Consider the following 26,439-nt stretch of genomic DNA (forward strand, 5'->3'; position numbering starts at 1 on the left):
ACTTTCTGGGGAGTTTTTTTTATCATAAATGGGTGTTGAATTTTGTCAAAAGCTTTTTCTGCATCTATTGAGATGATCATATGGTTTTTATTCTACAATTTGTTAATATGGTGTATCACATTGATTGATTTGCATATATTGAAGAATCCTTGCATCCCTGGGATAAATCCCACTTCATCATGGTGTATGATCCTTTTAATGTGTTGTTGGATTCTGTTTGCTAGTATTTTGTTGAGGATTTTTGCATCTATATTCATCAGTGATATTGGTCTGTAATTTTCTTTTTTGTACTATCTTTGATATTGGTATCAGGGTGATGGTGGCCTCATAGAATGAGTTTGAGAGTGTTCCTTCCTCTGCAATTTTTTGGAAGAGTTTGAGGAGGATGGGTGTTAGCTCTTCTCTAAATGTTTGATAGAATTCACCTGTGAAGCCATCCAGTCCTGGACTTTTGTTTGTTGGAAGGTTTTTAATCACGGTTTCAATTTCATTACTTGTGATTTGTCTGTGAATATTTTCTATTTCTTCCTGGTTCAGTCTTGAAAGATTATACCTTTCTAAGAATTTGTCCATTTCTTCCAGGTTATCCATTTTATTGGCATAGAGTTGTTTTTAGTAGTCTCCTAGGATGCTTTGTATTTCTGTGGTGTCTGTTGTAACTTCTCCATTTCTTAATTTTATTGATTTGAGTCCTCTCCCTGTTTTTCTTGATGAGTCTGGCTAATGGCTTATCAATTTTTTTTATCTTCTCAAAGAACCAGCTTTTAGTTTTATTGATCTTTGTTATTGTTTTCTTTGATTCTATTTCATTTATTTCTGCTCTGATCTTTATGATTTCTTGGCTTCTATTAACTTTGGGTTTTGTTTGTTCTTCTTTATCTAGTTCCTTTAAGTGTAAGGTTAGATTGTTTATTTGACATATTTCTTGTTTCTTGAGATAGGCTTGTATTGCTATAACCTTTCCTCTTAGAACTACTTTTGCTGTATCCCATAGGTTTTGGATCATCATGTTTTCATTTTAATTTGTCTCTAGGTATTTTTTGATTTCCTCTTTGATTTCTTCAGTGATCTCTTGGTTATTTAGTAATATATTATTTAGCCTTCATGTGTTTGTGTTTTTTACGTTTTTTTCACTGTAATTGATTTCTAATCTCAGAGCATTGTGGTCCAAAAAGACGCTTGATATGATTTCAGTTTTCTTAAGTTTACTGAGGCTTTATTTGTGACCCAAGATGTGATCTATCCTGGAGAATATTCCATGTGCACTTGAGAAGAACATGTATTCTGTTCTTTTTGGATGGAATATCCTATAAATATCAATTAAATCTCTCTGGTCTATTGAGTCATTTAAAGCTTGTATTTCCTTATTAATTTTCTGTTTGGATGATCTGTCCATTGGTGTAAGTGAGCTTAAAGTCCCCCATTATTATTGTGTTACTCTCAATTTCCTCTTTTATAGCTGTTAGCAGTTGCCTTATGTATTGAGGTGCTCCTATGTTGGGTGCATATATATTTATAATTGTTATATCTTCTGCTTGGATTGATCCCTTGATCATTATGTAGTGTCCTTCCTTGTCTCTTGTAACATCCTTTATTTTAAAGTCTATTTTATCTGATATGAGTATTGCTACTCCAGCTTTCTTTGATTTCCATTTGCATGAAATATCTTTTTCCATCCCCTCACTTTCAGTCTGTATGTGTCTCTAGGTCTGAAGTGGGTCTCTTGTAGTCAGCATATATATGGGTCTTGTTTTTGTATCCATTCAGCAAGCCTGTGTCTTTTGGTTGGAGTATTTAATCCATTCACGTTTAAGGTAATTATTGATATGTATGTTCGTATTACCATTTTCTTAATTGTTATGGGTTTGTTTTGGGGTCCTTTTCTTCTCTTGTGTTTGCCGCTTAGAGAAGTTCCTTTAGCATTTGTTGTAGAGCTGGTTTGGTGGTGCTGAATTCTCTTAGCTTTTGCTTGTCTGTAAAGGTTTTGATTTCTCTGTCAAATCTGAATGAGATCCTTGCGAGGTAGAGTAATCTTGGTTGTAGGTTCTTCCCTTTCATCACTTTAAATGTATCATACCACTCCCTTCTGCTTGTAGAATTTCTGCTGAGAAATCAGCTGTTAACCTTATGGAAGTTCCCTTGTATATTATTTGTCATTTTTCCCTTGTTGCTTTCAATAATTTTTCTTTGTCTTTAATTTTTGCCTATTTGATTACTATTTGTCTCGGTGTGTTTCTCCTTGGTTTTATCCTGCCTGGGACTCTCTGCATTTCCTGGACTTGGGTCGCTATTTCCTTTCCCATGTTAGGGAAGTTTTCAACTATAATCCCCTCAAATATTTTCTCAGGTCCTTTCTCTTTCTCTTCTCCTTCTGGGACCCCGATCATGTGAATGTAGTTGCATTTAATGTTGTCCCAGAGGTCTCTGAGACTGTCTTCATTTCCTTTCATTCTTTTTTCTTTATTCTGTTCTGTGGCAGTGAATTCCACCATTCTGTCTTCCAGGTCACTTATCCCTTCTTCTGCCTCAGTTATTCTGCTATTGATTCCTTGTAGTGTATTTTTCATTTCATTGTTCATCTCTGTTTGTTTGTTCTTTAATTTTTCTAGGTGTTTGTTCTTTAATTCTTCTAGGTCTTTTTTAAACCTTTCTTGCATCTTCTCCATCTTTGCCGCCATTCTTTTCCAAGGTCCTGGATCATCCTCACTATCATTATTCTGAATTATTTTTCTGGAAGGTTGCCTATCTCCTCTTCATTTAGTTGTTTTTCTGGTGTTTTATCTTGCTTCTTCATCTGGTACATAGCCCTCTGCCTTTTCATCTTGTCTATCTTTCTGTGAAAGTGGTTTTTGTTCCACAGGCTGCAGGATTGTAGTTCTTCTTGCTTCTGCTGTCAGCCCTCTGGTGGATGAGGCTATCTAAGAGGCTTGTGCAAGTTTCCTGATGGGAGGGAGTGGTGGTGGCTAGAGCTGGCTGTTGCTCTGGTGGGCAGAGCTCAGTAAAACTTTAATTGGCTTGACTGAAGATGGGTGGGGCTGGGTTCCCTCCCTGTTGGTTGTTTGGCCTGAAGCGACCCAACACTGGAGCCTACCTGGGCTCTTTGGTGGGGCTAATGGCGGACTCTGGGAGGGCTCATGCCAAGGAGTACTTCCCAGAACTTCTGCTGCCAGTGTCCTTGTCCTCATGGTGAGCCACAGCCACCCCCCGCCTCTGCAGGAGATCCTCCAACACTAGCAGTTAGGTCTCGTTCAGTCTCCCATGGGGTCACTGCTCCTTCCCCTGGATCCCAATGCACACACTACTTTGTGTGTGCCCTCCAAGAGTGGAGTCTCTGGTTCCCCCAGTCCTGTCGAAGTCCTGCAGTCAATTCCCACTAGGCTTCAAAGTCTGATTCTCTAGAAATTCCTCCTCCCACTGCCAGACCCCCAGGTTGGGAAGCCTGATATGGGGCTCAGAACCTTCACTCCAGTGTGTGGACTTCTGTGGTATAATTGTTCTCCAGTTTGTGAGTCACCCACCCAGCAGTTATGGGATTTGATTTTATTGTGACTGCGCCCCTCCTACCATCTCATTGTAGCTTCTCCTTTGTCTTTGGATGTGGAGTATCTTTTTTGGTGAGTTCCAGTGTCTTCCTGTCAATGTTTGTTCAGCAGTTAGTTGTGGTTCTGGTGTCTCACAAGAGGGAGTGAGCACACATCCTTCCACTCCACCATCTTGAACCAATCTCCCTTGCACCCCTATTTTTGTCATAAAGATTCCTAGAAGTGAAATTAATAGAAGAAAACAAATGAGAATTTTGAACTTTAATATGCCCTGCCAAATTACTTTCCATAAACAATGTATGAGCATACCTGTGTCCCCACACTCTCATCGACACTGGTGTTTGTTACAATATTATATATTAAAGAGAAAAATACAAATCACATGGTCAGCTCAGGTCTCAGTCACATGGACATAAACTTGCACAAGGAAGTGCTCCATTAATTTATATACATCACTGAGAGGTATTGATTCTTCTCTCCTACAGCACTAATTTCAGGTTTTCTTATTACCAAGGGGAATATCATTATACTTCAAGAAGCTGAAAGAGAATTGAATTAATATTTAATATTGATTAAATATATGGCTTAATACAAATCATATATTGAGCAAAGGCCAAAGTGACTTAAAACCCATATTTATTCAGTTGATGCTATTGTCTGCATACTGTCTATGTTGTCTAGTTCTTGGGGCAAATATATAGGTATATATATGTATGGGGGAGAGAGAGATGCATAAATCATATACGTATGTACACATATAAAAATAGATATAGATACATAAATATCAATCTTTGAGAAAAATATACCTACCTATATATAAGTAGTTACAATAGAGTATGATATGTCTGATAAATGTGTTGTATTATGACATTACAGCAAAGAGGACAACCTCTTTTGGGCAGGAAGGGGAGTGGGAGCCAAGAAAGATTTCTCACAAGACATAACAATTTTGTGTGGCCCCAGAGCATCCTAGGACTTCTAGACAGAGGTGACAGTGAGGGGGAAGAGCAGGTAGATCACATGGATGGAATACAGGATGATGACGGGAACGGGAGGGAAAAGGCATTCAAGTGAGAAAAATTGACTTCAAGTGTGAAGGATTTTGGTTGTTATGCCAAAAAATTTGGATCTGAGCCTGTACCCACTAGTGAGCTAGTGGATTTTTACAAAGTTGAAGAAGTAATTGTAGAACATAATCACTCTAGAAAGATGACAAATCATCACTTGGGTGGACTTGTGCAACTTCTCATAACCCACAGTGAATGATTAGTCAAAGAAACATTACTCTGACTCTGAGAAACAGTAGTTTAATAAATATCACCATATTTGTCCTCTCCTCAGAATTCTACATTTAAACCTTTTATCCCACTGTCCATTGGACAGTCTACTTGCATATTTCACAAGCATTTCCAGTTCCACAACTAAACTGAATGCCTCTCCCTCCACCTCACTTTGTACACAAACCATCCCCTTCCTTCTCATTTGTCCATCCAGTAACCCGAAGATTCCCAAAAGTTATCCTTTTCCCCCCCTCTCCTTCACTGCTTATAGCTGCCTCCTACACACCTTTGGTATCCTGGCCACTTCCTCAGCATCCTAATTCAGCCTGTGATCCCTTTCCCTGAACATTTATAATAGTCTCCTAACCCACCTTCCTGCCTCTAGAGTCAGAAGTCTGCAGTCTAGCTTCTGTAGTTCTTTTGTAACATGCAGATCTAATTGTGTTGCAAGATCCCACTCCACCACCATCACCATTAAAACTCTTCCGTCATGTCCATGATGTACTGTCCGGATTAAAAAAAAAATGGTTACAAAACATAGTGAACAGTTTAATTTCACTTTTGTAAAATAGATGCACATGTAATAAATACTATGGTATAATACACAAGTGGAACAGTATGTACATATAGAGGCACAGAGAACTCCAAAATGTTACCTGTACTTTACATTTTCTTTTTTTTATTTATTTTTTATTTTCCAGCTTCATAATGAGCATAGATATATTATAAATAAATAAATACTAAGTAAGTAAATGAGGGAGAGGAAAGATAAAATCTAAATCCCTTAGTATAGTTTATATCACTCCATACTTCGGTCCCTGCTACACACAAAACCTAAAGTTGAGCCATACCTGTGTCCTCGATGTTCTTAAAATACACCACACCTCTCTGTTAGCTCTTACGTGTTTATTCTCTGTTCTTGAAGACATTTGTTTCCTCTTTTCCTATTCATCCTTCAAATCTCCGCTCCTTTTTAACACTATGTTCCTTGAAAATGAGGGCTTTTTCATCTTATTCATCTCTGTATTCAGTGGTTAGAGCTCAACAGATCATCCCTGAGCAAATGAACGGTGAATAATTTCTTGGCTGTAAGTTGAAGATCTAGCCTCCCTCAACACTTGCATTAATGCTTTGTATACAGCCTCTAAAAAGAACTCCAATGGCTTTCTCTGTTGTGTTAAAATAGACGGTGGCTGCTCGCAGTAGGCAAAGCTTCAGAAAACATGAACTTCTAACTGTATTATTCCTCTATTTTTAAAAAAGGACCCATGGATGTTCTAAGTCACATTTGAGGTTTGAAGCCTTCTATTATTTAATTTTAATTATGTTTACATAAAGTGCATTCTGTTTCTTTAATATGGAAATGACTACAGTTGTTTTTAAACTCATTAGAAAGGACTCATTTAACTACGTATACAGTCATCCGTTGGCATCTGCTTCAAAGATGCTCAAATGCCTTATAGAAAATGGTGTAGTATTTGCATGCAACCTACATACATCTTCCATATACTTTAAATCATCTCTAGATTACTTATAATATTTAATACAATGTAAATACTATGTAAATAGTTGTAAATACAGTATAGATGCTATGTAAATACCACGGCAAATTCAAGTTTTGCTTTTTGGAACTTTCTGGAATCTTTTTTTTTCTGATTGTTTTTGATCAGTGGTTGGTTGAATCCATGGATGGGGAACCCGTGGCTACGGAAGGTTGACTGTATATTGCTATTTAATTTCACTGAGAATTAAATAAGCTAACACTTATAGGTAATTTTAAAAGAGTTTAAGATTAATAATAGCTAAAAGGAACACAATAATTTCTTAATCCTCAAGCAGGTAAATGTTCTTAGCTAATAGGTTAAATTATTGAAGCCAATATGATATAGTATTACATGTGAACTTTAAAAGCAGGTTTTTTTTTTTTCCTTCTTTGCTGTACACGGGCCTCTCACTGTTGTGACCTCTCCCGTTGCGGAGCACAGGCTCCGGACGCGCAGGCTCAGCGGCCATAGCTCACGGGGCCAGCCGCTCCGCGGCATGTGGGGTCTTCCCGGACCGGGGCACGAACTCGTGTCCCTTGCATTGGCAGGCGGACTCTCAACCACTGCGCCACCAGGGAAGCCCTAAAAGCAGGTTTTAAAAACATTGTTTTTTTTTTCTCTCCTGTTCCATAATGAAAGGAACATCCTTGGTTACATGTTCTTATGTATATCCAGGGAGATACAATTTCATCAATAATTGTTTTTTCTAGCCTGCAGCCTACTTTCACCATTTAATACTGCTCAACAATATCAGACCACCTTCTAATTTTTACTGATTTACAATACTTACAAAATTGTTCTTAAAATGTGAGAAAAATGTTTGAATGTCTAATTCTCATTACAAGGAATAAATGATTTTTGGTTTTATTTTTAAAATAAAATACATATACTTTTGTCTTGGTTTTTCATAAAACTTTGTTGCAAATAAAAAATAATTTTTTCTCCTCTATGTGTTAGAAATTTCTCCAACATGGTGGTGGTGCAGGGGGGAACCTGAAAATGTTGAGCCAACTTAAAGGAAACTTAGATTATATAGGTATTTGATTGAGTTAACGACTGCCTCCTATATATTCATCGTAAGCCCATTGCTGAGTAATAGATTAGATAGTGGTCATCAAGAATTTTAAAAAGCACTGTGTAGTGATTTACAAGTGACCCGTGCCTTCTCACACATTATTATTTGAATAGAAACAATGCTAGGTCTATACGAGCAATAAACATTGGTGTCCCCATTTTTAATGTGAGAAAACTGAGGCTCAGAGAAAATAATTTATATATGTCCCATGTTACACAGCTAGCATGAACCCAGGTTTTTTAATTTTAAATTCCAGAATGATATGAGGAAATGAGTGTGGGTTTTAGAATTATACAGACTTGTGTCTAAATTCTGACCACACATGATGAAAATTACTTATCTCTATAAGTGCTATTTGTTTAGAATTTCTCTTAGTGGAGCTAACACTATCTAACTCATAGTGAGTTATGAGTTATGAACTATGTTGTATAATGTATGTAATGTGACCATTGGCACATGCTATTCAATTCCAATCATAGCCTCATTTATTGAGCCCTTTTTGTGGATCACACATGGTTCTTCATTGTTTACATCTATTAATTTGTTTAATCCTCTCAGCAGTCTTGTAAGGCAAGCTTTCACAGAAGAGGAAACTCCTCCAACTAGGGGTTTGATTTGCCCAGGGTCACAGAGTGGTGGAGCTGAAATCTGAATTCTGCAGTCTCACACAATAGCGCTCACCCTTAAGCACTGTACTACTTAACATATTAGATCTAGACCCCTCTATTCCCTTATTATGTGCCACCATGGCCTCAATGACTCTGTTTTCCAGGACTCTGCATTCAAGCAAAACTTCTTAAGCTAACTCTTTAGTATATACCAATTTCAGGGACATAATAATGGATAGCATCTGATGTAGCAAAGAAATGTGACTGATGTTTTTTAGAAAAGAAATCCCACTTTAAAAATTAAATTTAGTAGCATAGTGTACGGTCTGAATAATGACTTTTGTTATTGATACCCAGGAAAATTACAAAGAAATGGATGTATTCATAGAATAGGGTTATATCACGTACATAATATGTGACTTACTCAAAAAGGAAAACTTGCAACTAACTCAAGAACTTATTCTTTCCCAGGAATGATTTCTTAGTTATGCCAGACAGATGTCTGTCATCACAGAATAATTCTTTTGTTTATAATTTTAAAAAAATAGTAAATGGATTTACTGTTTAAAAAAAGGTATATTGTTAATTGTTTCCATATAGCTTTGCGGTATTTTCTTTTGTTTTGGTCTTTGCTGTCACATATGAGATTTTCACTCACGATCCCATCGTAGAACAAGTGATCTCACACGATTTCTTAGTTTAGTGTTTTTGACACAAACTGGTCATCAGAACAGCTAAATTTATGTAGATTCTCCTGGTTATGGGTTCATTAAGAAATAGTTGAAGAGATTTCATAAAAAATGACTTTCTCCTCAGGAAATTAAAACTCTGAAAGAGCTGAATTTTCTCTAGTATTAACAATGACAACTTAAACACTTTTCAGAATCAGCTTTATTAAATAATAAAAAGTTATTAGTAGAACACCTTATTACTGACAGTGAAAATAAGCAAAATCTATTTAAAATTTTTTTGCCAAAAATTCATTTAGTTGGCCTGCACCATTATTTTTGGACTTAACACCTACTTACTAACCTCCCAGAAATCTGTATTTCATGGAATGCATTTGGGGGAAGGTATATCTCTTCTCTGAATTATTATATCATTTTTATTTCAATAAATATTTTAGAGTAGAATTAGTGTTTTGGAACTTTATGAAACACCATAGGAAATGATAAAAAAAATGGCCAATCTGTTAAACAATTTATTCTCCTGGATACTATTTTTTTGCCAATTATCAGCCTTAGCTGTTAAACCATTTAGTCATATGCCAGCTCCAGTTACAAGGAATATCTGGCATAAGAAAAGAGGAATCAGTGTGAATTAGCCATGTCCAGTGCTATGTCCATTTTGGTTTTGACCTGTCAAAGTTAGTCGATGCAGTGGAGACTTAAGACACAGATGGCCTTTTAAAGATAAAACACTGAGGAGCAACCAAGTATCAGATCTGGGCAGGGTAACAACTGCAAAGTTCTAGAACAAAGCCAGGCCTCTGACTTTAAAGCAACATTCCCTATAACTCAGCTCTGCTAGGCCAAGCAAGCCTATCTGATTGGTGACGGCAGAATCCTGCAGCAGCTGTTGACTCAGGCAGAGAAGTGACACATTGTGGAGATCAGCTTGAAATGCCACGTGGTTGTGGATTACTGAGAAGCAGTGGTAGAAGGCAGGTCCGCTGAGCGTGTGGCCCAGGAGAGAAGACCCAGTGGTTTCAGCTGTGTAGAGGGAGGCACCCTGGGGCAGACTCATCCCAGAGGCTAAAGCTGTGGAGACAGAGAGATGTGATCTATAAGGACTCACTCATCAGACTTGGCTTTGAATGAAAGAGTCATTTCATCCCACACAGCGAGTTGTAACAACCGCTTACCAGTAATGATCAAATCACAGCAACAGCATTCAAGTTCAGGAAATAATGAGATAATTTTAAACCCCTGGGGAGTTTAAGACGCACTCAATGACAATCTTATATCCTGAAATTTCTCCAGGACACCTTCTTATAACGGGGTCATGGAGTCTTAAGTTCCCCCATTAAAATGGGCAACGCTTAATTCTGCATTGGATGCCAAGGAAGACAGCACATTTTCCACAGGAAAATGCCAAGTCCTCACTGGGCAAGCTTGCTGATAACTGACACTATCAAAGCTTGAACTGATATGGCTGGGGTAGGTTCTGAGCAAACTGCTTCAGAGTTTTGTAACTAACACCATATGTTTTACACAGTCCCCAAACACAAGTAGACAAAAGCCATTCACAATCTGCTCCAGATTGTCTTGTGGATTTTATGGCTAAGGACTGAATCCCAAGCTAATAGTCACAGCAGGGGGAAAAAAAAGTAGCGATTTATAAATTAGGGTGCAGTTGTCTTCCGATATAAAGGATGCCTACTCTTGTGTATGCATTGGTACAGGAGGTCAGCTGCTTTGAGCCGCCATCACCCCTGCTTGCCTCCATTGTTTCTACTGCTTGGAAACCCATCAGCCCCCATCTACCTGTTGAACTCCAATATATTTCCAGTTGTAATCTCCTTTGTAAAACAGAGTCGATCACATTCCTTTGTGCCAACCGTGTGTCCAGAACAATTTTCATGACAGCCATTTAGCACTTTATACAGCAATTGTGTGTTTACATATCTGTTTTCTCTGCTAGAACTTCATGAGGGCAGGGGCTGTGTCTGGCTCATGGAGATGCTGAACAAATGTCTGTTAAAGGAATCAGTTGAAAAAAAACAAATGAATAAATGTCATAAACTATAAACTTCTTTGGAGAACTGAAAACACATGACAAATGAGTACTGATGATTTTGAAAATCATATGAAAACAAATATGTTCCTTGATGATAGGCAGTAACAGATAAGTATTCATTGTCTACTGTGGGAATCAATGTGAAGTCTTTAGTTAATAATTAATTTCCTAATGTGCTAGTACTGAAAAGTAAAAAAGCATTTGAGTAACAAAGCATAAGCTGGAAAGGTACTTGGAGGCTTTTCTTCCACAGAGGGAATAGATTTGACCTGAATCATACACACTCTTGCCTAGTCCCACTTTTGACCAACTGTAAGCATTTAAAGTACAGCTGGTTATGTTTAGGGATGCCATCTGTAGTCATGAAAAAAGAGTCTTCCCTGATGAAGAGTTAATTGGTCTAAATGTTTCATAAACACGATCTTTATGTCTGAGTACAGTGTGTTCTGTTTTATTTTATTTTGTCTTTCAGTCTATGAAGCAGGGGTTTGAACTCAGATAGACCCGTGGTTCCAACTTTAGCTACTCTACTTACTAAGTATTTACTAAGGTGCTTGATTTTAGAAAAGCTTCCACAAAGCTCTACAAATCTTTATGTCTTCATCTGTTGAATGAGGATAATATTCACTTCAAACAGTTGTAAAGATTCAATGCAGTAGTGTATAGGGTGTGCCTTCCCCGGTGCTTGACATAACCTGAGTTTTCTATAAATGGCATTTCCCTTGATCCTTGCCAACTGACCGGGAGATTGTTATCTCCTGAAGAGTTAGTCCATAAATATAGTAGGTATTTCTTTAGCCTGTGGACTGTCCTCCCACAATTCTCATGATTTTTAAGAGCACAACGATTGTAGATCAAACTTTATGGGATATCCGTGAATGCCAGTTAGGTGTGACTACACAGAGCCATTGCTCTGCTGTATGAAAGAATCTCCAACAAAACTTTTTAAAAGCCTTTGAATGATTAAAACGTTCCATCATCAGTGTATTTTTGCCCTTCAAGAAAAATCTAAAACATGGCGGTCAAATTACACTAATCTTTTAACTTTTAATATTAATTCTAGAGTTACAGAAAGTTCCCAAATATCCTACCCAGCTTCTCCTAATATTAACATTTTACATGACGATGGTACTTTATCAATACTGTCAATAGTAAGAAGTTAATATTGATACAGTATATTTACTTAACCAGATAAATTATATGGATTTCACTAGTTTTTCCAATGATATTCTTTTTCTGTTCCAGAATCCCCAATTGCTTTTAGCTATTATGTTTCTTAGTCTTCTCTAATCTGTGACACTTCCACATGACCTTGATACTTTAGAAGAATGCAGGTCAGTTATTTTGTAGAATGCCTCTCAGTCTGGAATTGTATCTTGTTTTCTTCTCATTAAATGAAGCTCAACATATGTGGCAAGAATACTGCAGAAATTATGTGTTTCTCATGATCACTTGATGAGGGTAGTATTGGCTGGGTTTCTCCATTGTAACGTTACAATTTTCCCTGTGTAATTAATAAATATCTTAGGGGGGATGACCTTTAGACTGCTGCTAGAGTATTTTTAGAGTATTTTGTAAAAGTCTGATTAACATGTATTAAAATATAAGACCAGGGCTTCCCTTGTGGCGCAGTGGTTGAGAGTCTGCCTGCCGATGCAGGGGACGCGGGTTCGTGCCCTGGTCCAGGAAGATCCCACATGCCGTGGAGTGGCTGGGCCCGTGAGCCATGGCCGCTGAGCCTGCGCATCCGGAGCCTGTGCTGCGCAACGGGAGAGGCCACAACAGTGAGAGGCCCGCGTACCGCAAAAAAAATAATAATAATAAAATAAAATATAAGATGACACAAAGAAAGGACTTGCCTGTCATAGCACAATTATTTTCATAGGTATCTAATTTTTGCATTGGTAGGATATATTTATACTAAAAATTAATATTAACTTTTTATCGTACAATATCATAGCAGTTTGGATGTTCAGTTTTGAATGTATCAGCATTTTATTCTAAACAGAATTTAGATACATTTAGCATGCTTTTGAGATTAACTGTGGATGTATAGGTTACTGATTAGTGGGTAATCTTTAAAAATACTATTTAGTGCTACACAATTACTATTAAAGCCTCAAAGGAGGCAGAATTTATAACTTATGACATGTAATGATAGAATTATTTTAGAGCCTAACATACTCCCCCCAAGTTTTAAAATCTCACAGTTCTAAGGATCGCTGTATGTGTGCACCTGTGTGTGCATGTATAAGTGTGTGTAGGTGTAAGTGTGTTTGTGTAGCAGTTACCAAGATGAATATAGTCAGGAAGTGCCCACATGGTGCCCAAAACTACTGTAACTGCATATTTTATTAAGATATTCAACTCTATTTGTGCCACTCAGATTTCCTACCAGAGCTACATTTTTAAAGATCACAACCTCATATACTTTATTAGTAGACTACTTATAAGTGGGACGGTCCATGTTGAAATACTTATAACAGCAGTTATGTTCACTATGACTGATCCATATATCCTTGGAAGACCTGCTTGCTGTTTTATATGTGGCAAACATTTGTTATGTTTGGTGTCACATTATTGATAAATACGCATCTTTTATTTTATTTATTTATTTTTTTGCAGTATGCGGGCCTCTCACTGTTGTGGCCTCTCCCGTTGCGGAGCATAGGCTCTGGACGCGCAGGCTCAGCGGCCATGGCTCATGGGCCCAGCCGCTCCGCGGCATGTGGGATCCTCCCAGACCGGGACACGAACCCGTGTCCCCTGCATCGGCAGGCAGACTCTCAACCACTGCGCCACCAGGGAAGCCCGCATCTTTTAAAATATCTCTGTAGCCTACTGCCTATTTCCACTCACTACGATTTTTCTTCAATCTACTAATGATCGATTTGCTCTCTTGGAATATGAAATAAGTTTTTCTTTTTGTCATTGTTATTGTTATTGTTCTGTCACTTCCCAAACGGATCCAGCTTCTGCAAAGTATGAGAGAGTCCATCATTGTACATTCAGCTCCAATTCCATACTTCTTTGTTCACAAATCAAAAAGAACTGAACGTTTTCAAATATTCAGACATATAAATTCATTCTCTTTTTCATTTGCATTCACATCTACCCTTCTGGATTCCATCTGGAACCCAAACCAAAAGTGTTGAAAGACCACAACAAAGGCTGCTTTCCTTGGAGTTTCTAGCTCACCGGAAGTGGGAAGCATTAGTCATGTCACAGGCCCCACGTAACTAGATTTTCCAGTCCAAATTCTACAAAGCCTGGAGACTCAGATGTATTTCTAAATTGAGAATACAGGGTGCCTTTCAGAATGGACTCCAGCAAGCAGGATCACACTGGCCCCATCCTAGTTAATTTGGAGACCATCTAGATTAAAAAAGAGAAAACTGCATATTATCAGTTCAGGGATTTGGAATGCATGAGAAGTATAAAGAAGTATTCCAAATGTTGATGTCGTATTTATACGACAAATAAATATAAATTTATTTGACTAGAACTAATTCATCTGCTTATAATTTGTTTCAATTTCCTTTGTGAGTTCAATTCAGAGGGGACTAAAAATTCTTAGGTAGTATAATGTACAGCCACATTTCAGCTGATATTTTTTAAGGAAACAAACACACGCAATGATGTTATATGGTGGTTCATTACTACTTGGATTCTAATGTGTTTTAAATAAGACTATGAACTCCAAACACAGATAGCAACTCAAGCTGCATATACAATTCTGCTCCCCAACACCAAGTTCCATTGTTTTTTAAAAACAATTAAAATTGAAAACCTATTTGTAAACTCTCACTAAAACAGGATAACATCTAGCATTGAAACACATCAATTTTTAAAACAATATTGTTAGAGATCTCTTCTGCACGAAGTGCAGAATGACTTGGCTAGCTACTTAGTTTCATTAAAATTGAAAATAAGGCAATTATATAGGTAAACTTTGTTCACTGCAAATATTTTATTAGAACAAACTAAAGTCAAAATGTCCCCTACTCCTCAGTAAAGATGTTTAATGTTGTACTGTCCCTTAAAAGGGCAGCTGCTTAGTAAAAAATTTTATAAGTTTTATAAAAGGGAATAGAGTTTAGAGATTTATCTGATAAGAACCTTTAAACAGAAAAAATTTAAAGAAGCTTAGTTCATTGCCACAATCCTAAATTTTGTGTCATTAGAATGAGCCAAAGATTAGAATCATGATTCCAAAATAAATTTACGGATCTCTACTTACTTCCTATCATGGTCTCCAAACACTGCCCACTTGGAATTTGGTTGGCCATGTTTTCACTCAGTTCTAGATTGCTGCATGCTCCTCTTTCTACCTGGAGTATTTACTCAATTCCCTTGTAGTTATGTTTCCTCTAATAAACTGTAAACTCTGTGAACACAGGACAGTATTAAATGACTTTGCAGGCCCATAGCCCTTCATGGACTTCAGAAGGAACCAAACCTGCCAATATCTTGATTTGGACTTCCAGCCTCTAGAACTGTGAAACAATAAATTTCTGTTGTTCAAAGCACCTAGCTTGTGCTACTATGTTACAGCAGCCATAGGAAACTAATATACTTTCAAAGGAACTATCAGTCCTTTTCTGATTTTCTATTTTTTACTTTACGATTTTAAATATTATTTTCTTAAATTTGTATTTTTTTTAAAAAAAGTATGATTCATACCAATGGTAAAAATTTTCAGAAAAAGTTCATTTTTGCTTCTCCATCTCTGGCCTACCGTCCTTAATTTTCCAAGAAAGCCACTATTCAGCATTTCCTGTGCACCATTCCAGAAGTTATCTGTGCACAGTCAAGCATGTATAATTTCTAGCCCTTTATTTACTAAATAACATCAAGATATATATAATGTCCTGCAACTTGTTTATTGCTGTTAATAATATACCTTATATCTCTTTATATATCTTTACTCTGCCTCCTTCTCTTCTAAGAATTACAGAATGTTCCATTATGCAATGTACAACTTATTTAACCAGTTCCCTGTTGATGGACACTTAACTAGTGTCAAGTTTTCTATTACACGAAGTGCTCTAGTAAATTTCCTTGCACATGAATTTTTGGAGAATTTACCAAGTATGTCTGTAGGATTAAGTCTTAGCAGTATAATTATATTTGTGAGATATTTCCAAATTGCCTTCTGTAAAGCATATAAATCTCTTTGAATATGAATTTATATGCATTACATTCTTTTTTAACATCTTTATTGGAGTATTATTGCTTTACAATGTTGTGTTAGTTTCTGCTGTATAACAAAGTGAATCAGCTATATGTATACATACATCCCCATATCCCCTCCCTCTTGTGTCTCCCTCCCACCCTCCCTATCCCACCCTTCTAGGTGGTCACAAAGCATCAAGCTGATCTTCCTGTGTTATGCAGCTGCTTCCCACTAGCTATCTATTTTACATTTGGTAGTGTATATATGTCAATACTACTCTCTCACTTTGTCCCAGCCTACCCTTCCCCCTCCCTATGTCCTCAAGTCCACTCTCTACGTCTCCGTCTTTATTTCTGTCCTGCCCTGAGGTTCATCAGAACCCTTTTTTTTTTTTTAGATTCCATATATATGTGTTAGCATACGGTATTTGTTTTCTCTTTCTAACTTACTTCACTCTGTATGACAGACTCTAGGTCCATCCACTTCACTACAAATAACTCAATTTCATTTCTTTTTATGGCTGAGTAATATTCCATTGTATATATGTGCCACATCTTCTTTATCCATTCATCTTTTGATGGGCACTTAGGTTGCTTCCATGTCCTGGCTATTGTAAAATAGTGCTGTAAATGAACATTGTGGTACATGTGTCTTTTTGAATTATGGTTTTCTCACGGTATATGCCCAGTAGTGGGATTGCTGGGTCATATGGTAATTCTATTTGTAGTTTTTTAAGGAACCTCCATACTGTTCTCCATAGTGGCTGTATCAATTTACACTCCACCAACAGTGCAAGAGGGTTCTTTTTTCTCCACACCCTCTCCAGTATTTATTGTTTGTAGATTTTTTGATGATGGCCATTCTGACTGGTGTGAGGTGAGACCTCATTGTGGTTTTGATTTGCATTTCTCTAATGATTAGTGGTGCTGAGCATCCTTTCATGTTTTTGTTAGCAATCTGTATAGCTTCTTTGGAGAAATGTCTATTTAGGTCTTCTGCCTATTTTTGGATTGGATTGTTTGTTTTTTTGATATGGAGATGCATGAGCTCCTTGTATATTTTGGAGATTAATCCTTTGTCAGTTGCTTCATTTGCAAATATTTCTCCTATTCTGAGGGTTGTCTTTTCATCTTGTTTATGGTTTTCTTTGCTGTGCAAAAGCTTTTAAGTTTCGTTAGGTCCCATTTGTTTATTTTTATTTTTATTTCCATTTCTCTAGGAGGTGGGTCAAAAAAGATCTTGCTGTGATTTATGTCATAGAGTGTTCTGCCTATGTTTTCCTCTAAGAGTTTGATAGTGTCTGGCCTTACATTTAGGTCTTTAATCCATTTTGAGTTTATTTTTGTGCAAGGTGTTAGGGAGTGTTCTAATTTCATTCTTTAACATGTCCCTGTCCAGTTTTCCCAGCACCACTTATTGAAGAGGCAATCTTTTCTCCACTGTATATTCTTGCCTCCTTTATAAAAAATAAGGTGACCATACGTGCGTGGGTTTATCTCTGGGCTTTCTATCCTGTTCCATTGATCTATATTTCTGTTTTTGTGTCAGTACCATACTATCTTGATTACTGTAGCTTTGTAGTATAGTCTGAAGTCAGGGAGCCTGATTCCTCCAGCTCCGGTTTTCTTTCTCAAGATGGCTTTGGCTTATTCGGGGTCTTTTGTGTTTCCATACAAATTGTAAAATTTTTTGTTCTAGTTCTGTGAAAAATGCCATTGGTAGTTTGATAAGGATTGCCTTGAATCTGTATATTGCTTTGGGTAGTAGAGCCATTTTCACAATGTTTATTCTTCCAATCCAAGAACATGGTATATGTCTCCATCTGTTTGTATCGTCTTTAATTTCTTTCATCAGTGTCTTATAATTTTCTGCATATGCATTCTTTTCTTCATGAAAAACATTCAGTTTTAGGATCACTGTGGTATGTAAAAGATGATTGCAGATGGGTTATGCTGTAATGATTTATCGCTAATCTATACCTCAGATAATTATTCTGTAAATGGTCATTCTGTGTCTAATACTGTGAATCACACAATAACTACTATTTTATGGCTGGCTGATTACAATACAAGGAAAGCAGTTGTTAAGTTTAGAGGCAATGTGAAGACAGAAAATTATTCATCCTTTTGAAACAAGATAGTGAAATTAGCTCACCAAGAACTTTGTCTCTTATGGGAAAAGGAACATTCTTGATCTGGAAGAGGACTCTGCCTTTCTGCAGGGAGGCAACTGTGCCAATATTGTCAAATTTGAGCAGTCACGTCTGGCTTATTAGAAATAGCAGCAGTCCAGGGGAAAGAAATGGGTCCCTCTGGAAAATCTGGGTGCCACAAGGAGTAAATGTATATTTTTAAATTTAGAATGTGGACATTTTTCATTATTTAGTGGAAAAAAGGGAGAACTGATCTTAAAAGAATGATTCTATGTCACCAAAAAAGTAGGTAAGGTTTAAAGTTACCTACTAGATCAAATAGTCCAATTTGATGTTGCTCTAAAAACATAGCAAAATCACATTAAAAATGAAAAATACTACTAATTCATTTGTGGCCAAATACATCTGTAAAAAACTAAATGGGCTTCCAGAGGAATTGGTAACAAGAACAGTGGTCATGTATTCATGGGTAGGGCAGAGGGTGAAGCCAAGGGCACCTTAATATCTTTTGTTGGTAACTACAGCATCTCATGAAAAGTTAAGCAAATTTTTTAAATTATGTACTAAACATATATACTCTGCACATGTTTGAACAAGAAAATCCATTAATTATCTCATTGCACTCTGTTGAAAGCTATGACAGTCCATTCAGGAATTTGTGAAGTCTCCAGCAAAGGGATACACTCTAAATGTGGAGATTTCTGGGGTAAATTTTAAGCTTCTCTGCTAAATACTACCTTTTCCATGTATCTACACTCAGGGGCTCCAAGAGATGACATGTAAGGCCAGAAGAGCTATTATTCATTTTGTTGAATATGCCTGAATGTGACTAAATTACTAATCAGGCCAGTGAAGAAAGAATGAGATATATGCTAATGAGTTTTTCCCTTTCAAAAATTGTTTAATTTTTTTATTAGTGGGGTTTATCACTTTTAAGATCTAAAAGGATTCTCAAAGTTTCATGTGGCCCGACAATAGGTTTCACAAACTCTTAGAGGAAGAGAGAAGTTTGGCTGCATATTATATTTCCATAGTGGTTTGACCAAGTAAGTGTTTGTTTTTCTTCCAATGCAAGAAATGTAGAGGCAGGCAGCCCAAAGTCAGCATTGCAGCAGGTTTACAGCATCATGGGCGTCCTACTTTCTATCTTTCTGCTCATGGTTTCCTCATGGTTACAACATGGCTGCTCCTCCTTCAGGCTCACATCCACATTCCTAGCAGAAATCAGAAACAGAGTGACAAAGAAAACATGGCATCAGGGAAACAAAATTTTTCCAGACATCTGTAGCCAATTTCCACTTATATTTCTTTGGCTGGAATTGTGTCACATGGCCATGTTTTGCTACAAAGGAGACTGGGAAATAGAGTTTTGTTTGTTTGATTTTTTTAATGCTAAACACATTGCTCCTTCCAACAAAACAAAGGTCTTTCTACTAGAAAGGAAGAAGGGAGAATGAATATTGTGTAGGCGCCTCACATCATCTGCTGTGGTATATTCTCTCTACCCTTCACCATTTTATATTGAGAAAACTAGATCAAGTGACTTACTCAATAGCACACAGCCAGTTCATGGCAAAGCTGGACTAAAATTCATGAGTGCAAGTATCATAGGGCTGACCTGCTGACAATGGAAGAACAGGTACCCCGTAGGAGCCTCCATCTGAGGTAGAGATAGCACCACGCCGGGGAACAATTCAAACGCGAAGACAAGGCCAAGATTCTAAGCAGCCGGAGCGGTCACCCTGTCTGGCTCCCACTTACATTGTGCTTTTCTGTGTTCTGCATTATGTTTACTCTATTATAATAGGCTCATATGTGGGATCTTGGGTATTCAGTAAGCGCAAATATTGAACATTTAAAAATATTATTATTCTCTATTGCCAGTCATTTGTTTCAGCACCTTTGAAGTCAGGTCAGAACATGCTTCTATATTATTACAATAAATTTGTTTTAAACTGCACCGAAGAGGATAATTAGAACAAATAAGATGGAGTTCAGTTCAGGATTAAGAAGAAACTTCTGATGATGAGCTAGATTATGTTGCTTGAAGTCAAGCACCTGCATTCTAGCAAGGCACTTGGCAGGTTCTAGGTATTAAATCAATACCTTTCCATTTGAAAGCTGTATCCAGAATTGCTCAGGACCACATCATGGATTATCATTCTTCCTCTGAGTAGGAGTTTGTAGCAGATAACCTTGGAGGTGCATCTGAAGAAAAAAATGTCATGATTTGATTATTAAAATATAGATCGTCAACATAGTTTTTTTAATAATTTTTTTTGCCTAAGATGTCAGATAAACCCTTTTCCCACCTTGTGACCTTTGACATGCAACTCCTTCTTCTTGAAATTCTCATCCCCCCAATTTTTCACATCCTTCAGTTCAGATGTCATTCCTCAGAAAGGCTGCCTGTGGCTAACATACCTGAAATAGCCCACACCCACTCATCAGAGATTGAGTTTGGTTGCCTACAGGATAAGCCATCAGCACACCTAACAATACATCTTTCTAACTGACTGATACAACCAATGACTTGTTCAGCTTCGAAGATACACGCTGGGGCTTTGGCATCTGGGATCTAGACTTTCTGATGCCCTCCAGAAGAGTATTAGGGCACAATCACACACACACACACACACACACACACACACCACAGAGACCCCAAACAATCATCTCTAGACAAATGTTTATCTAAATCCAGACTTTTAGAAATGTTTCAACATTATTTGCATTGTTAATAAATTGAACGCAGCACCTCAGTCTGAAATACCTGAATTTAGATGACTTTGCCGCATGTTCACAATGTGCTTCATGTGGAATGTATTATTCTGGAACAAAACAAGGTCTTCAGTTTTTTCTTAATTATATGCCTGGGAAACTTCTCCATCTTCATTCATTTAGATCTATCTTTATACATGTTCTTTATGCATTGCATGAGGGTTTTTCTGGAGGAGACTCTGAAAAGTCTAACTTTGGGGCTATGGAGTCTGTGAATTTTTAATTTTACTATAAACTACCTTCCAAAGTAGCTGAACTAATTTGTACTCCTTATCAGCAGTATATAATGGTAATTATTTCTCCCCACCCTCCCTAACATTTGATATAAAACATTTTTTTTCAATCTGATAGATACATAATGCCATTTTTCTGGCAAAAAGGGTCTAGTCTCCACCAAAAACAAATGGATAGATAGATGGATAGATATCACACATACATCAACATATATCATTCATAGATGTTTATTCAGACTAAATCTTCTCACATCATTATAAACTTTGTTATTTTTAACTGCTTTATTATAATGAACATTTTAATACAAATCACAATTCTAATTTTAATCAGTTTCCTAAACTTCAATTTCAGTCATGAATTAAAAAATGAAAATTTGTATACTAAGTCAAAATTTCAAAAAGTCGCACACTACCTCCATTCCTTTTCTTCCTTAATATCCTGGACCTTTTGGTATGAGATCTAGGAATCTGAGTTGATGGTTAGGATGTTTGAAAGTCTGAGGGAAGCTGACCAGAAATTGCTCATTAGAGGCAGAGGTACAGAGCAAACAAGAGGTCAGAACAATTATTTCTCTCCATTACTGAGAATTTATAATATAAAAAGGGGGACAACTAACTGTAACATTTTACACATTCAACAAATATTTATCATTATCTTCTGTATGCTAGGGACTGGGTGTCTGTGGGAGCAAAATAATTATCCATTCTCATGGAGTATTCAGTCTAGTGGAAAAGGCACAAATAACCAGTGCAATTACCAAGTGGTGAAGAGTATGAAGGAAACAAGTGATGCCAACAGACAGTAACACATAACTGTGCTACCGTTTCAAGAGACCTAAAACACAAAAAGATGCTCTCCATACAAAATTAGGAAGAAAGCATTCCTCAGAGTGATTTTAGCATTTTTACCTGGTCTTAATTGTGGTAGACTGAGAGAACCCGGTGAAAAGAGTGGCAGTGGAACCTGGTGAGGTGGGATAGAGGGAAACAGGACAGGTACAGATGCCAATAGCTTTGTAGGATAAGCTAAGAGAAAATGAGAGTGGGACAAACTTCTAGAACAGAGGAGAGATTTCAAAGCCAACGAACTGCCGCTCTCCAATGCATATGGCAGACTATGGGAGGCATTGCTTAGTACAGAACATGCCTCCCTAATGAATTTCATTGCAGTGAGCTGTTACCTACTTTTATAAATATGTGAAGGTGTTTTAGATAAAATATATGTATTTGATTCCATTTCTAGCATATCATAGATCCTTAATAAATGTATGTTGAAATGAAATTCATCTGTTAAATTAACATTCTCCACAAATATTTCCCATTTCTTTTTTCACATTGAGTCTTTTCCCCTTGATATATTGTCCTCTATTATACTATGTTATATTTTTAATGAGTCAACAACACACAGGTATATTTTTAAAGTAAAATTGGCATTTATTTCTTTAAAAATTGGCAGAGCAGTAACATGAATATCAATGCCAAAATAAAGATTAACTTATCATTAGAATTTATTAATATGAATCCCCTAATGGAAATAGCTATTAATAGCAAAAACAACTATTGATGAATAAAAATCAAGAGAAGGGTAAACAAGAATTGCTCCCTTTTATCCAAAGGTTATTTGGCACAAAAAGTCTTGTTTTGTAGATTTTATTACTACAGGTCAGGTTAATTACTATACAGCTAATTTTTATCATTTTAATGCAGGATTGTGGTTTGCTGATTCAACCAGAGGAAACCTGCGGGTTACAGCCTATTTCTTCTGACTACATTGAAGCCATTTCACAGCCGGGACTAAAGACCTGTCCATCTGGGGACACAAAAGGTGAGTATTACACTGGATATCATTTCTACTTTTTAAAATAATCCTTTAATATAGATAAGTAGTAGATGTTTTTTTATTAAACTATTCTTGTACAAAAAAATCAAGGTAATATGATACTTTTTCATTAATATGAACTACAACACATAAAATTAATGTAAATGCATTGTTTTAATATGTGAAATATTTTGATTAATCTAATGCTTTTCTTTTCATCCTCTGCTCTTTGCTTAGTTAATGCATATTTACCTTTAGATTTCAGCCAAAAAGTCACTTGTACTGTAATGCCTTCCTTGAGTCTCTGACTTGTTTTCCTTATTACATATTTTCATAGCACCCAGTGTTTTTCTTCCATGGCAATTTCCTCAATTATTTAAATGATTAAATGTGTAATTGATTGTTTGATGTCAGTCTTCCTGGGCTGTCAGCTGCATGAGGGCAGGGCGTCTGAGTTGTTCACACTCTACCAATTCACTTAACACTATACTTTCCACAGAGTAGGTACAAAATAAGTTGACCTTGTGAACCCAAAGAACTGCAAAGGATACAAGTTCAGATTTAAACCATTTCTTTTAGTTAAAAAAAAATCTTTGGGAATGGTCACTAACGTCTCCCATATATTGAGCCTGCATAGAGGCAGGAAAATCATGATGTCAAATTCAAATTACAGTGTTCAATCCTGCCTACGCCTAGGGCAGACCTGGAATGAGGCACTTTGGTGCCACTGTCTACTTCCCCTGTTTCTTTCCTTCCTCAGCACTATTCTTTCAGTGGAGGCTAGTGGGGTTAAGCCAAAGCTGGAACTAAAAATGCCTCCAAGGCAGTAAGAGGAGGAAAGAGCATCTTCTCTGTGATTCCTGGTTACTACTCTGGCCTCCTGACCCCAAGTCTCCCTCCATCTAAAAAGTCTGAGAAAACACTCAGGAGCTTTTCTACCCTTGCCATGAACTTCACACCACAGCTTGAACAGGAAATGAGTTTCACAAATGGGTGGGACAAATTGCAATTTGGCATGCACGGTTAACAAACGTGGGCATTTCTTGAACATGTGTCCTAAATAATAAATTACAGTCAGTGCATAGGGAGGAATTTACCCATTATGGTGTGTCAGGTGGTATGATTTATGATTCTTGGCTAAATGAGATATATACTCTTATATACAAAGGAGACACCAATGTGTCTAGGTATTTTTTATCAGATAACAATTTATGAGAATCATAAAAACAACTTAATTCTGTTCCTCCTACTGAACCAAGTCAAAAGTTCTTCAACAAAAAGTTGAAGATACATTACTGAGATTCCTCAAGAAGTGGCAGCTTCTTCTGTCTGTTAAACTTGCAGTAACTTATGCCAGGCCCTGTTCTGAAGCCATGCCTGGTCCTTACAGGAGAGGCTGCCATAAGCCAGGGGTCTTGGGACTTCCCTGGTGGCACAGTGGTTAAGAATCTGCCTGCCAATGCAGGGGACACGGGTTCGATCCCTGGCCCAGGAAGATCCCACATGCCGTGGAGTAACTAAGCCCACAAGCCACAACTACTGAGCCCACGTGCCACAACTACTGAAGCCTGCATGCCTAGAGCCCATGCTCTGCAATAAGAGAAGTCACCGCAATGAGAAGCCTGCGCACTGCAACTAAGAGTCGCCCCCGCTCGCCACAACTAGAAAGCCTGGGTGCAGCAATGAAGATCCAGTGCAGCCCAAAAATAAATAAAATTTAAAAAACAAACAAAAAAACCACAGGGGCCTTCTGGTAACTTGAGTAGTTAGGCCTCTTTAAAAAAAAAAACACAATATTGACACCCGAGTCAAGTCCATATTCCTTAACCTGACAATAATCTGACCTCTCCTATCTCTCCCAACTTGTCCTAGCCTCTTTTTCTTCTTTTTTTTTTTTGCTCTGCATTGGGTCTTTGTTGCTACGCATGGGCTTTCTCTAGTTGCAACGATCAGGGGCTACTCTTTGTTGCGGAACACACGCTCTAGGCGTGCAGGCTTCAGTACTTGCAGAACATGGGCTCAGTAGTTGCAGCACGGAGGCCCTATAGTACAGGCTCAGTAGTTGTAGTGCACAGGCTTAGTTGCTCCACGGCATGTGGGATCTTCCCAGAACAGGGATCGAACCCATGTCCCCTACATTGGCAGGTGGATTTTTTTTTTTTTTTTTAGCAGATTTAATCAGTTATACATATACATATGTTCCCATATCCCCTCCCTTTTGCGTCTCCCTCCCACCCTCCCTATCCCACCCCTCCAGGTGGTCACAAAGCACCGAGCTGGTCTCCCTGTGCTATGCGGCTGCTTCCCACTAGCTATCTACCTTACATTTGGTAGTGTATATATGTCCATGCCGCTCTTTCGCTTTGTCACAGCTTACCCTTCCCCCTCCCCATATCCTCAAGTCCATTCTCTAGTAGATCTGTGTCTTTATTCCTATCATACCCCTATGTTCTTCATGACATTTTTTTTCTTAAATTCCATATATATGTGTCAGCATACAGTATTTGTCTTTCTCTTTTTGACTTACTTCACTCTGTATGACAGACTCTAGGTCCATCCACCTCATTACAAATAGCTCAATTTCGTTTCTTTTTATGGCTGAGTAATATTCCATTGTATATATGTGCCACATCTTCTTTATCCATTCATCAAATGATGGACACTTAGGTTGTTTCCATCTCTGGGCTATTGTAAATAGGGCTGCTATGAACATTTTGGTAAATGTCTCTTTTTGAATTATGGTTTTCTCAGGGTATATGCCCAGTAGTGGGATAGCTGGGTCATATGGTAGTTCTATTTGTAGTTTTTTAAGGAACCTCCATACCGTTCTCCATAGTGGCTGTACCAATTCACATTCCCACCAGCAGTGCAAGAGTGTTCCCTTTTTTCCACACCCTCTCCAGCATTTATTGTTTCTAGATTTTTTGATGATGGCCATTCTGACTGGTGTGAGATGATATCTCATTGTAGTTTTGATTTGCATTTCTCTAATGAGTAAAGATGTTGAGCATCCTTTCATGTGTTTGTTGGCAGTCTGTATATCTTCTGTGGAGAAATGTCTATTTATGTCTTCTGCCCATTTTTGGATTGGGTTGTTTGTTTTTTTGTTATTGAGCTGCATGAGCTGCTTATAAATTTTGGAGATTAATCCTTTGTCAGTTGCTTCATTTGCAAATATTTTCTCCCATTCTGAGGGTTGTCTTTTGGTCTTGTTTATGGTTTCCTTTGCTGTGCAAAAGCTTTTAAGTTTCATTAGGTCCCATGTGTTTATTTTTGTCTTTATTTCCATTACTCTAGGAGGTGGGTCAAAAAGGATCTTGCTGTGATTTATGTCATAGAGTGTTCTGCCTATGTTTTCCTCTAAGAGTTTGATAGTGTCTGGCCTTACATTTAGGTCTTTGATCCATTTTGAGCTTATTTTTGTGTATGGTGTTAGGGAGTGATCTAATCTCATACTTTTACATGTCCCTGTCCAGTTTTCCCAGCACCACTT

The 26,439-nt window shown here is 37.4% G+C and overlaps 1 protein-coding gene across 3 annotated transcripts in view; it reads left to right on the top strand.

The window, feature by feature from the left end:
- Positions 1–26,439, top strand: part of CPED1 (cadherin like and PC-esterase domain containing 1) — a 318,360-nt gene that overhangs the window by 243,790 nt on the left and 48,131 nt on the right. For all 3 annotated transcript variants that reach the window (XM_082631609.1, XM_082631610.1, XM_082631611.1), the window contains exon 16: positions 22,835–22,952. In XM_082631609.1, the coding sequence (XP_082487735.1) occupies positions 22,835–22,952 (118 nt within the window). The remainder of the gene's footprint in view (positions 1–22,834; positions 22,953–26,439) is intronic.

The sequence above is a fragment of the Mesoplodon mirus genome, assembly GCF_964341445.2.
Source record: "Mesoplodon mirus genome assembly, chromosome: 9".
Classification (NCBI taxonomy): Eukaryota; Metazoa; Chordata; class Mammalia; order Artiodactyla; family Ziphiidae; genus Mesoplodon; species Mesoplodon mirus.